General features: G+C 46.8%; 1 protein-coding gene across 1 annotated transcript; it reads right to left on the bottom strand.

The window, feature by feature from the left end:
* Positions 1-1,025: 1,025 nt before the first annotated feature.
* On the bottom strand, positions 1,026-4,881 carry LOC112842976 (calphotin-like; the record flags this gene model as incomplete). Its single annotated transcript, XM_025900677.1, has 4 exons — positions 1,026-1,091; positions 3,441-3,689; positions 3,777-3,917; positions 4,129-4,881. Coding segments are annotated over 4 exons (1,209 nt in total), but the record flags the coding sequence as incomplete, so codon positions are not given.
* Between the last annotated feature and the right edge of the window lie 8,969 nt (positions 4,882-13,850).

The raw sequence follows: 13,850 nt of genomic DNA, 5'->3' as shown, positions 1-13,850 counted from the left end.
TCATGTCCGTGATCAGTCTGTGAGCTGGTAGCTGAAGGAGGCGCTGTTTCTGCTTCAACTGACCGCTGCCTGTGGTGCTGCGCCTGAAAAGGTGCTCTGATTCTCATTGTACATGTGTACAGTGACAATAAAAGGCATTCTATTCTACTCTATTCTATTCTACACGTTGGATCCTCCCGAGAAGTCCCACCAAGGTTCGTATTTTCAGTGCTTTCTGTGAGGCGAGATTTAGACTGCGTACCTGCGCAACAGCCATGTTTTGTAACAACAACAGGGTGCTTTGCCTCCCATCCCCTTTAGCTTCTGTTAGTAACACTGCAATGTGTGTGACTGTGACGCGTGGCTCGGGTTTGTAGTACTGAAGGTTCCACTGGTCAGTGTGTGATGTGCTGTAACAGTTAGGTATGATTCAGAAGCGTCACATGTCAAAGCAACCGAGAGCGCTGTCGCTTTGACTTTGGCAGGGCGATGTCCGTGACATGTTGTTGGGAAGGAACAGTGTAACTGGGCGTTTTAATCATGTGATGTTCCAAGCAGTAAGGACCCACGGAGACAATTTCGACCTCGCAGTCATCCCTTTATTCCCGGAACTGGGACATAAAGAAAAACACTGTTGCCCCCTGGTGGTCAAAACGCTGCTCACCCACTCATACTTCATAACAAATCATATTACAAGATCCATTATTCTCCCATAGTTTCAAAAAGTGAACTTCTTCAGTTGTCTGTTGCACGGGATCACCTCGTTTCATTTTAAAGTTAGCATTTGACGCTACGTCAATCTGGTGTCTAGATACATGTGCTCGCAAATATGTCGTGTTACCCAAGTATTTGACCCTGGCGGTGCAGATTTTATAGACTGCATAGCTCTTGTCATAGTCTTTACTGCCTTCTTTTGTCCTGAATCCAGAAAAGCTGCTGGGGCTGCTGTATCCTCTCCTCTTCAGTCATCAGTGAGCTAGCACTATTTGCCATACATCCACTCTTCTACTTCTCTGGTTTGGCAAAATAGACCCTTCTATCCAGTGTTATCGCAAGACCTCGTCAGAGTGAAGGTGGTGAAAACTGCCAACAACTAGCGGTCGGAGTTTGAACTGCACCACACAAAAGAAATAAACAATAAATGGATGGACATTCTCAATGAAAATACCAAAATGCTGCTTTTGAACACTGATTCAGTATCACAACACAAAATATGTAGATATTTCTTACATCCCTAGTACCAACACGTACAGCATTTTCAGATTTATGGTGCAAAAGTGGTGGAATAAATTGGTGGTAGATATGCTGTTACTATAGAGATAGAGTATATACATGAGGACCTGACCATCTATGAGGGTTCTCAGTCATCCAGGTAGTCTAACGAGCTTGGAAAGAAAGCATCTGGACTTCTTTAAGTTTCTTAAAGACGTTTCATCCGAGAAGCTTCTTCAGTTCTAAGAGCAACGGGAGGCGAGGCCCAGATTTAAGCCCTGTGGGAGTGTTCCCAAGAGGGTCTTGAATCCCCTACCCTTACACAGTTGAGCAGAAAACATGAATCTGTGATGATTCACAATTTCAAAGACACAGATGATGTCACACAGTCACTATCAAGGTTTATTTATTTATGTGTATCAATACGTTTTAATCAGCTGCATCCCAGACATGAAGTCATGTCACTTCCTGTCAGCTGGTAACCACCTGATGGTGTGTGTGTCACCCTGAACTGCAACCTTTAGGCTGAAGCAGGACACTCTGAAATGCCAAACCTCTGACACTGTCACCTCATATTACACTGACTGTGTGTGTGTGCGTGTGTGTGCGTGTGTGTATGTGTGTGTGTTCCTGTCTAGCTATCTTTGTGAGGACAGAAATCTGCATTCTACTATACTTGTGAGAACCAACGTCACTTGTGAGGACACACAACCCGGTCCTCACGAGTTTGAAGGCCTTTTTGAGGCTCAAAATGTGGTTTTAGTGTCAGGGTTACAATTAGGTTATGGTTAGGGTTAGGGAAAGCATTATGTCAATGAAGGTCCTCACTAAGATAGCTGAACGGGCTTGTGTGTAGGTGCGTGTGTGTGTGTGCTCATGCTGGTGTTGTGCTTTTAAACATCCAGACGTTCATGTTTTTGAACCTGTAACAGTCAATAATCTGAAATCTGCAGTCACACCAAAGGTTTGAAAACTGAGCAAAAGACAAAATGACAGATTAGCGATGTAAAAGCTGAAAGCGTCAGGTCCAACAGTTTCCAGCAGCGGTCAGCGAGGCGTCGGGATCATCCAGAGAAGCTGAAATGTGTGACAGTCTGAGCTCAGATTTTGATGTTAAAGACAAAGTCAGCTTTATTGTCAGAAACCACACGTACAGATCATACACAGGAATTTGAAATTGCAATGCTCCCACAGCCCTCAGTGTGACACTAAACAACATAAAGATAAAAAAGTAAAAGTAAAAATCTTATGGAGTCCAACACAATCCAAGAGCAACATCTCTAAAATTAGAAATATCCTGTCTCAGAGTGACGCTGAAAAACTAGTTCATGCATTTATTACTTCCAGACTGGACTACTGTAATTCTTTATTATCAGGAAGTCCTAAAAACTCACTGAAAAGCCTTCAGCTGATCCAAAATGCTGCAGCAAGAGTCCTGACAGGGACTAGAAAGAGAGAGCAGATTTCTCCTGTTTTGGCTTCCCTTCATTGGCTTCCTGTTAAATCCAGAATTCAAAATCCTGCTCCTCACATGCAAGGTCTTAAATAATCAGGCCCCATCTTATCTTAATGACCTTGTAGAATAGAATAGAATAGAATAGAATTCAACTTTATTGTCATTGCACATGCACAGGTACAGGGCAACGAAATGCAGTTTGCATCCATCCAGAAAGTGCTTTAGCCGTGATATAGATATATTACAATATATATTAGCAATAATATAGATATGTAAGTATATTACAGAAATGGGTCTATTGTGGTATGTTATAATGTACACGGTGTGAAGTATGTTATGAATATTCTATAACTATAAGTATGTACTGTCAGGATGATGTCGTGGATGAAAGAAGGCGGACCCAAACGCTGGACTCACTGGTAGGTAGGTGAAGGTTGGTATTTATTGTCAGCGGAGTGAACAAACAGAACAGAAGTAGGATAGGGTTGGCTGGCTGGACGACTGACTGAAGGAATGAATGAAGGACTGACTGACTGAAAGGCTAGCTGACTGAACGCAGGTGGAAACGACAACATACCATCACAAGAACATCAATGACACGACAGAGAAGTGGTAAAACTGAGGAACTTAAATACACAGACTGGATGATGATGATGATTGGACACAGGCGAATACACAGCTGAACATAATGAAACAGGAAATGGCAGGAGTGGTGAAAACAGAACATGAACTGAAAACGCTGGGTCAATGACCCAGGAATCCTGACAGTAACCCCCCCCCCAAAGGCCGGCACCTGATGGCCGAAAGAAAGGAAAACCAGACCAGGGCGGGAGGAGGGGGTCCAGGACGGAGGGACGGAGTCCAGGCAAAGACAGGTCAGGTGGGCGGCCACGTGGCCAGTGGCTGAGCTGAAACAGTTCCGGTGGGCGGCCACGTGGCCGGCGGTGATGCTGGAGTCACGGGCGGCCACGTGGCCGGCGGTGATGCTGGAGTCGATCTGGTGGGCGGCCGCGAGGAAGACGGCGGCGGCCACTGGGCAGGTCTGGTGGGTGGCCGCGAGGAAGACGGCGGCGGCGGCCACTGAGCAGGTCCGGTGGGCGGCCGCGAGGAAGACGGCGGCGGCGGCCACTGAGCAGGTCTGGTGGGCGGCTGCGAGGAAGACGGCGGCGGCCGCCACTGAGCAGGGCCGGTGGGCGGCCGCGAGGAAGACGGCGGCGACGTCCAGAACATGGCTTGGGCGACGGCGTGGCAGCCGCAGGACCAGGCGAGGCTAACGCAGAGGCAGAAGCTGGACTGTGCGAAGCTGAAGCGGGAGCCGAGGCTGGGCCAGGCGAAGTCGAAGCGGGAGCCGAGGCTGGGCCAGGCGGCGCGGAGGCCTCTGGCTGGAGACAGGCTGGGCCAGGAGGCGCGGAGGCCTCTGGCTGGAGACAGGCTGGGCCAGGAGGCGCGGAGGCCCCTGGCTGAGGAGCGGGAGAGCTCACAGCTGGCTCTGGATGCTGTGGCTGCAGGTCCGGGAACTGAACAGGATGGTGAATGAGTGACTGGACTACAGAAGGCTGGGCGACGGACTGGATAGGCTGGAGGACGGGCGACTGGGGAACAGGAAAAGACTGGAGAGGACGCGACTGGGGAACAGGAAAAGACTGGAGAGGACGCGACTGGGGAACAGGAAAAGACTGGACGACAGGAGGAGACTGAGCTACAGGAGACTGGACGACAGGAGGAGACTGAGCTACAGGAGACTGGACGACAGGAGGAGACTGAGCTACAGGAGACTGGACGACAGGAGGAGACTGGGCTACAGGAGACTGGACGGCAGGAGGAGACTGGGCTACAGGAGACTGGACGACAGGAGGAGACTGGGCGACAGGAGGAGACTGGGCTACAGGAGACTGGACGACAGGAGGAGGCTGGGCTACAGGAGACTGGACGACAGGAGGAGACTGGGCTACAGGAGACTGGACGACAGGAGGAGACTGGACTACAGGAGACTGGACGACAGGAGGAGACTGGACTGGAGCAGACTGGACGACAGGAGGAGACTGGGCTACAGGAGACTGGACGACAGGAAGAGACTGGACTGGAGCAGGCTGGACGACAGGAGGAGACTGGACTGGAGCAGGCTGGACTGACTGGACTGGAGGCTGAACAGCAGGCGAGTGAACTGACTGGAGTGGAGGCTGAACAGCAGGCGAGTGAACTGACTGGAGTGGAGGCTGAACAGCAGGCGAGTGAACTGACTGGAGTGGAGGCTGAACAGCAGGCGAGTGAACTGACTGAAGTGGGGGTGCTAAGGGACGAACAGAGGTGGGTGAGGCTGACGACGGAGCTGAGGTTGGTGTGGCTGATGGCTGAGCTATAGACTGTTCTAGTGAGGGAGATAAAGCTACAGCCTGGGCTAATAAAGCTGGTGCCTGAGCAGGGGACACCTCAGCTAGCCTAACCAGGGATAGGGCTAGCGCGTGAAAGGCTGGATCAGGCGGTGGATGAAGTGGTGGACTGATTGGTAAGCAGGCTAGCTCTTCCGAGCCTCCAGAGCGTGAGGGCACTGGCTGGAGAGCTTCGGCTGGGCCTCTGGGATGGTCAGGTTGGATTCGGGCTGCCCTCAGCCTAGGTGCTGGGACAGGCACGGGAGGTGGCTGGACACCAGTCACCCCCACCCGAGAAACAGGAGCGGGTGTGGAGGTAGACTGGGTCGCAGCTGCCCTCCTCCTGGGAGCTGGCACAGGTGTGGGTGTAGGCTGACTGATGGGAGAGGAAATAATGACTGGGTGAGTGATACTGACTGGTCTATCGGGTTTTATTCTGGTCCTTCTGCCACCACTATTTACAGTCTGTGGAGGAGCAGAGCAGAAAAAATCCTCCCAGTCCCCTTCATCCTCTAGGAGGGAAGTTCCCCATGAATCAGAAATGAGTCCGTTATGCGTTTTGAGTGGACAATTGGATGAAGGGTGTGGAAAACAGTCACCGGAACTCACCACCGGGAGTTGCTGAGAATAGTCCAATTTATGACGGCGTGTGCGCCGCTTTCTCCGGGAAGAGGAAGCGGGCGGGGTGAACAGCTGAGCCTCTGGCGCGGGAGCCTCCGTTGAGCCGAGGTGGGAGGCATAGCCGCTGTGCCGTGGCGAAGTGGAACAGCCGGTGAGTGAGACGGCTGGCGGGCGAGCGAGGAGCGGAGCGGCAGGAGAGCGAGCAGCCGAAGCTTGGCACTGTGACGCCCACTCTCCGCGGCGAATGCTCCAATGCAGGTGAGGCATCGGAGCGGAGCGGCGGGAGAGCGAGCAGCCGAAGCTTGGCCTGTGACACCCACTCTCCGCGGCGAATGCTCCGATGCAGGTGAGGCAGCAGGTGGAGAACCGCGGCGTCTCCGAGGCCCGCCCAGAGCCAGACGAGTCCCCTCAAAGACGTGCTCTCTCTCAGCGAAGAGCCGCCGTTTCCCCCTGAGCTCCTCCGTCCAGCGAAGGAGTGCTGTCTCCTGCCGCTCAAAAGGTTCCGAGTCCGCTGGGTCCACAACGCGGGGTGGTGTCATTCTGTCAGGATGATGTCGTGGATGAAAGAAGGCGGACCCAAACGCTGGACTCACTGGTAGGTAGGTGAAGGTTGGTATTTATTGTCAGCGGAGTGAACAAACAGAAAAGAAGTAGGATAGGGTTGGCTGGCTGGACGACTGACTGAAGGAATGAATGAAGGACTGACTGACTGAAAGGCTAGCTGACTGAACGCAGGTGGAAACGACAACATACCATCACAAGAACATCAATGACACGACAGAGAAGTGGTAAAACTGAGGAACTTAAATACACAGACTGGATGGTGATGATGATTGGACACAGGCGAATACACAGCTGAACATAATGAAACAGGAAATGGCAGGAGTGGTGAAAACAGAACATGAACTGAAAACGCTGGGTCAATGACCCAGGAATCCTGACATGTACAGGCTGTAGTGAGTACAAGCTATGTACAGGCTATGAACAGGACATAAATATGAAATAAAAAACTATACAGAAATCTGAGATATACAGTTATACAGAAATGTGAACTATGCAAGTTATAAACAGTTGTAGGATTAAAAATTATCGTATGTACAGAATGATATTTACACAGAACTATACAGTAGTGCAATTAAGATAAGTGAGATATGTGGATAATTGTGATAGTGATAAAGTGCTAGTGGTTGTGGGTGTGTGTATGTTCAGTCCATGTGTTAACGTGGGTCAGATGTCAGGAGGCAGAGTTCAGGAGTCTGACAGCTGTGGGGAAGAAGCTGTTCTGGTACCTGGTGGTCTTAGTCCGGAGGCTCCTGTAGCGCCTCCCAGAGGGCAGGAGGGTGAAGAGTCCATGTGATGGGTGACTGGGGTCTTTGATGATTTTCCCAGCCCTTTTCAGACACTGCTTCCTGTAGATGTCCTTTATGGCAGGAAGTGGTGCTCCGGCGATGCGCTGGGCAGTTTTCACGACCCTCTGCAACGCCTTCCGGTCCGAGGCAGAGCAGTTCCCGTACCAGACTGTTATACAGTTGGTCAGGATGCTCTCTATGGTGCAGTGATAGAAGTTCACCAGGATGTCTGAGGACAGGTGGCTCTTCCTCAGAGTCCTCAAGAAGAAGAGGCGCTGCCTTCTTGACCAGCTTGGAGCAGTTGGTTGGATGGGTGGATGTGGGTCAGCATTCCTCCTGTAGTCCACGATGAGCTCCTTAGTCTTCTCAGTGTTAAGCAGCAAGTTGTTTCTGTCGCACCACTCAGCCAGACGATCCACCTCCTCCCTGTAGGCGGTCTCATCGTTGTCGCTGATGAGACCAATCACCGTGGTGTCATCTGCAAACTTAATGATGGTGTTGGAACCATCAGCAGGTCTGCAGTCGTGGGTGAAGAGGGAGTAGAGGAAAGGGCTCATCACACAGCCCTGTGGTACACCGGTGTTCATTGTGATTGTTGATGAGCAGCGGTTATCCAGTCGGACATGTTGGGGGCGGTTGGTCAGGTAGTCCAGTAACCATTTGCAGATGAGGGAACTGATGCCCAGGTCTGTCAGTTTCCTGATGAGTTGTGAGGGGTGGATTGTATTGAATGCTGAACTGAAGTCTATAAACAGCATTCTGGCGTAGGTGTTGTTGTTGTCCAGGTGTGAGAGGACAGAGTGCAGTGCGATGGAGACTGCATCCTCTGTGCTCCTGTTCTGGCGGTATGCGAATTGGTGGGGGTCCAGGGTGGGGGGGAGACAGGATTTGAAGTGTGCTAAGACCAGCTGCTCCAAGCACTTAGTGATGATGGGGGTGAGTGCTACTGGACGGTAGTCATTGAGGCTAGATGGGTTGGAGTTTTTGGGTATCGGGACGATGGAGGTGGATTTGAAGCAGGCCGGCACCACAGCGTGGGCCAAGGACAGGTTGAATATGTCTGTGAGCACTCCTGCAAGCTCCCCAGAACACGCTCTGAGAACACGCCCGGGGATGCCATCAGGACCTGCAGCCTTGTGGACATTGATCCTGCTCAGCACCGCTCCTACATCAGTGGGGGAGAGAGTCAGAGGTTGGTGGTCTGACGTCACATCTGCTTTGGTTGTGGTTGTGGGGTTCCCTCGCTCAAAACGAGCGTAAAAGTTGTTGAGCTCGTTGAGGAAGGAGACATCAGAGGATGCGGGGGAGGGTTTGGTGGTCCTGTAGTCTGTAATGGTCTGGAGTCCTTGCCACATGCGTCGGGGGTTGGAGTTGGAGAAGTGTTCTTCTACCTTCTTTTTGTAATGGTGTTTGGCTTTTTTGATGCCCTTCTTTAGATTAGCCCTGGCTGTACTGTAGGCGTGTGCATCTCCTGACCTAAAGGCAGTGTTGTGGGCCTTCAGGAGGAGACGAACATCCCGGTTCATCCAAGGCTTCTGGTTGGGGTACATGGTGATCCGTTTCTGGGTGGTGACACTGTCTGTGGTTTCGGAGATATAATCCAGTACAGATGAGGCGTACTGGTCCAGGTCTGTGTTGGTGAACATATTCCAGTCTATGTTTTTAAATCTGTCCTGGAGCACTGCGTCTGTCCCCTCTGGCCACACTTTAATTGTCCTCACAGCAGGCTTCACACGTTGGATGAGTGGTAAATACCTAGGTGTGAGGAACAGGGAGAGATGGTCTGATTGTCCAATGTGGGGGAGGGGTGTTGCTTTGTAGGCTCCAGCCAAGTTGGAATAAACATGGTCTAAAGTCTAGTCTCCTCTGGTGTGGCAGGAGACATGTTGGTGGAATCTGGGGAGGACTGTCTTTAAGTTGGTGTGGTTGAAGTCGCCAGCAACAATAAAAGCAGCCTCGGGATGTTTATTCTGGTGTTTGTTAATGGCTGCAGAAAGTTCTTTCATGGCTGTGGAATTACAGGGATTATTTTATATAACCATCATCTTTGTCATTGCATTAATTATCATTTCATCCAAGCATTTATTGAAGTTGCTGGCGTTATGTTATAATTTATATTATAGGGGTTATCATAATCAAATATTAACATGTTTATTACAGGTGCAGTATAACTACTTTAAAATGATTGAGTTAAATATATATATATCATAACTCATATGCTGAGTATATTGTTACAGTAAAAAAGTAGCTGAGCAAAGGCCTGAATGTATTCAGCTTCTTGTTGCATTTGAGTTTGCCTAGTTACAGGTGACGGAAGGATGTCCAGCCCATGGTGACCTCAAAGGCCTTAGATCATCACCATATTCTTAAGAGTATGCCACAAGGAGGAACCTCTATGTTGCAGTTAATTCTTAAAATACATGAATGTTCTGTACATGCAAATTATGTGCTTGTAAACGCAAGAAGGGGCGTTACAATACCCTGATGTTATAAAAGCAATCTAGAGTGTATTTTGGGTAGAGATGTACAACTGTTCTGCAGTTTGCACCTCTCCACGCTGCGTGCATTCATTAAAAATCAATTGTTTGATTGACCTCTTCTGGACCATCATTGTTTTACTCTCGTCCTCAATTTCGAACCCGTAACATTTGGTGCATTGGCCGAGGGTTGAGGGAGAAAAGGTGGAGGTTGAGACTGAGAGGGTCCAAGGTGCTCAAACAGGCAGACACGAGTCAGTGGTCGAAGTGAGTGGACATAAGCCGGCTTATTCAAAGGTAAGGCACTACCTGTTGAATTATTTCCAAACAGTGCTGAATTGGTTCTGACAAAATTGAAAGTCTACTCACTGAAAATTACTGGCAAAGGTCTGTTTTGATTTTGGTGAAAATCTCATGAGAATTGAAGTTGAAGTAATGATAATGTAAGGTTAAGTGACAGTACTGAGTAAAGGACAAGCAGTTGGACTGCTACGAGGATTTAAATGCAGTTGGACTGCTAAGGAAAGAGAATTTAAAGTAGTTGGACTACTGAATTTAGGATTATAGGTAATTTGGAAACTGTGTATGGTAATACAGTCATAATTGAATATAAAGCTGGGCTTGGACATCGTTAAAGTTGGTTTGGTGGTCGTACAGGATGTCTTTAAAATACTAGTAAATTTCTGTAGAACGGAACTGTGGGATGTTCCAGTAAGTGCATTGTCGGAAGGTGACGCTTCCAATTTGTCGGTGACGATCGACATCTTCCTCTGGGAGGGATAGTTCACTTGGCAAGTGTGGAGAACAACGACGCTCCTAAATAGCCAGTGGTTGGACCACTTCACCGTTTGGAACGGTTTATGCACTTTTTTGGGTAGCAAAGCTTGGAGCTTGGGCGTTGGACGCTTTTAAATTCACTTAGGATATTTAGGGATTAGAGCAGATACAGTTTGGAACTGAGACTGTCATTGATGATCAAAAACTTGGAGTTTCTCCCTTGGAGGGTTAATTAAATTTTGTCTAAATTATGTAGGTTGTGCAATTTAAGGCCTTGTAAATATTATTTAATTTATCAGACGTCTCTGTGTTATAATTTTTATGTTTGTATATAGGCTCTGTCTGCCACGGGCACTGCAGCAGGCTGTTTATTTTGAGAGTGTGTCTGTGTCTATGTAAATGAGATGCCTGTGACTTATTTAGAGTGACATTTCCTGTTTACTAATGAGTAACTAATGACTGACTGCAGAGACTGGGTTAAGGACGACTTATATTGGTGTTTTAAGGGAAGAATTGCTTTTATTTCTACTTTGTTGGCATTACGGTTGTTAAATACGATGACTACTTTATGATACATGTCTGTCTCATTTTGCATGTGTGCGAGTGGCTTTCAAATGTAGTTTTGTAATGTAACCTGTACACTCCATGGAGGAAACAGACCATGGAGTTTTGGAAGAAGATAGCAGAGATATGACTGGCTTTACGTTTAGTCTTGAGTTGACTCCAATAACGGATGGTCAGACAGGGCTGGTTGAAACAGAGGTGCGTGTTTGCTGTGAAATAGGGGCCACTGACCATGACTCAAAACACAAAGGCTGTGAGATTAAAATTACTGTGAGTAACGGTTTGACTTTTGACTAGGGAAATAATATGCTTACTTTTGGGTCTATGAAGATATTTGACCTTCAGTGATGTTATGAGAGGTTTCAGTTTTCTTTTTCTTTTTTCTTTTGACTTGCTCTTTCTGATCATGGAAGGCATGTCCAAAATACTCGTATGAAAGCGTATTTTGTGTGATTTTAACTGTGTGAATGCTGTCAGTATTTGATTTGAGTGACTGGGTGATTTGTCTGAGTAAGTGAAAAGGGGAAGTCTGAGAGAGAGAAAGGCAGTGCGTGTGAGACGATTTATGGCGTCTGAAAGAGGTTAGAGCATTTAAAAGGTGTGTATGGAATAAAGGAGTGTGAAATATATTTCTTGTGTGATGAAAAGTAGGATGTGCTAAAGTTTGAAAGTGTTTTTAATTCAAGAAAACAAAAAAAACAAAGGAGTTAGATTAGTTTGAGGAACAGGAAATATTGCTCTGTGTACCGGGGCTGCAGCGACAGGAAATAGTGAACAGGAACTGTGCATGCCCATATATGGGAACTGAGTGTGTACAGAAAGAACACAGAGAGAGAGATTTAACTCTAGGCACATGAAGCAAATGAAGCCTTTAAGAAAAAATGAATATAATACTAATTATATGGTTTAGTGTGTCAATACAGGTGGGCGTCTTTCAACTTTGCAACCTTGAGTTCAGCAGCAGAAAAGTAGATTAAAAGAATTGGGAGAATAAGCCAGTTTTTGGCTCGAAATTGTGCGGCTGGATCTCTCACTTTGTCCCTGAAGCGGAGAAGAAGTTCAAAGGACAGTCAATCACCTGATGAAGACCGATAGAACATCGTGGATTTGAATACAGCAGGCAAACGGCAGTGCCACTGATCCAGTAACACTGATGACGACTGACGACCAGCAGCAGCATGTAAGAGTAATGTAACATGTACTGTGAAAATACAGGCTGGGCAGTTGAACAGTGGGATAAAGAATTGTGGAAGAGCACTGGACATTGAGTGATATTTTGCCATGCTGGGACTTAATCTGAAAGAAAGACTGTAAAGAAACAGAGAAGAAGACAACAGCTGAGTTGAGACTGTGTTTGCTGGAGCTTTGAAGCCCGAACAGGACATTGTGCAGAGAGGACCAGTGAGAGATGAAGCTGGACGAGTTTGACTGCGAGAAGATAGGAGATGATTGGATTGAAAATTGAAACCTGAACTCATGAATCGTTTAGGGATGTCCACCATAGCATAACAAAGAGGTAAACATTAGAAAAGGTAAGAATAATGAAAGAAATAATTGTCATTACCTTAATGAATAGAAAACACACATACAAATTGTTACATGTGAGATTATTTTTGAAATGAATCAGAAGTGAGATAGTTTGAATCTAGAGCTCAGTGAAAAGATGCATAAATTAACTATGAATACATGAAAATGCAATGAATACATAAGGATGCAATGAAGAAAACAGCTTACACTGCATTTACATGACCACATAACGCAAGGAAGAACACGCTTACATACATGGCATAATTGGTATTTTTGACTAGAAAAAGAGAAATGGGTCGTTTAGGCGTCCGTGATAATAATGAAAATGTCTTAGTTTGTTATTTTCAGGAGTAAAGCAGACCCAGGCCAATTCTCCAGATGCAGGAGTCTGAAGAAATTACAGGTTAACATGAATGGATATGTTAAGGCAAGTTTCTGGTTGAATTGTTTACAGTGTCCAGGAACCTGAGAGCAAGCCCTAACTGCTGGCGGAAGGCCAGGAGGGCTGTGATTTAAGGTGGGAAATTAAAGTTGGGGTTAGTGATTCGGGGACGGAGAAAACTGACTCTTGAACTGGAGAATGGGAAAGTGTCTGTGAGACTGTGAAGCCATATATGCAAAATAGCACACACAAACATACGCAATGAAGATCGGCTTGCTACTTGTATGAGTGATAGAATGGTGTGAATGTTTAATAAAGTGATTAAAGTGTTTATAAGAGTGACTCAGGAGTGCTCTTGCACTGATTGATCAAAGTAAGTGATTAGTATAGAAAGAAAATGAAAATAATCGAATAATGTGATAAAGTTTAAACATGTATTTATTTTGCCAAGTTAAATTGTTGAGATATGGCTGAGTATGGAAAAAGTTTGAGAGCTCGTGTGAATGTGGACAGAGGAGGTTGCTGTGTGTGTGTGATTGAGGCCTTAAAGGAGGGGTAGATTGTTCAGAGGTGCAAATTTGATTAAGAGGTTTATAAATTAGTGTTGACATATTGTGAGAACGTGCTTATATGTTAAGGTTGAATGTGAGTTTGGTAAAGTGCTTAAAGGGGGATCTCGTGTACAAAACGGTGTAGCTTTTTTACGTTTTGGGTGTGTTCTATGGGTGAAATTTAAGATTGTTGAAGATTTTTGAGGTTGTTGTTTTATTTTTAAAGAGGGAGTGTTAATAAACATGGACATGTTTAAGGGGTTTTGTAACAGTGCACTTATAAAGAAAAACCTGTCAGGTGATTTTGTTTTGTACTTTGATGAGCTAATACTCAGCTCTCTTTTTTCTCATTTTTGTTGTAAGCAGGCCTGCAAAAGAGTGGATAACAGCGCTGACAAAGTAAAAGGATTGCCGCGAGCCAATCCAGTCTAAAAGCAGAAAGAACTATTTTCTTAAAAACAAAGTAAAACAAATAAATGAGTTGATGTTGCTGAGAGTGAAGACTGAATATTTGCGAGATAGTCTCCACTGTCAGCAATACCTGATGGTAATGCGTGTGAGTGAATGTGTGGGAATGGACAGGTGA

This window comes from Oreochromis niloticus, linkage group LG18 (genome assembly GCF_001858045.2).
Source record: "Oreochromis niloticus isolate F11D_XX linkage group LG18, O_niloticus_UMD_NMBU, whole genome shotgun sequence".
NCBI classification, from domain to species: Eukaryota; Metazoa; Chordata; class Actinopteri; order Cichliformes; family Cichlidae; genus Oreochromis; species Oreochromis niloticus.
Note: the sequence above shows the minus strand (reverse complement) of the source record. Positions and strands in the feature narration are given on the sequence as shown.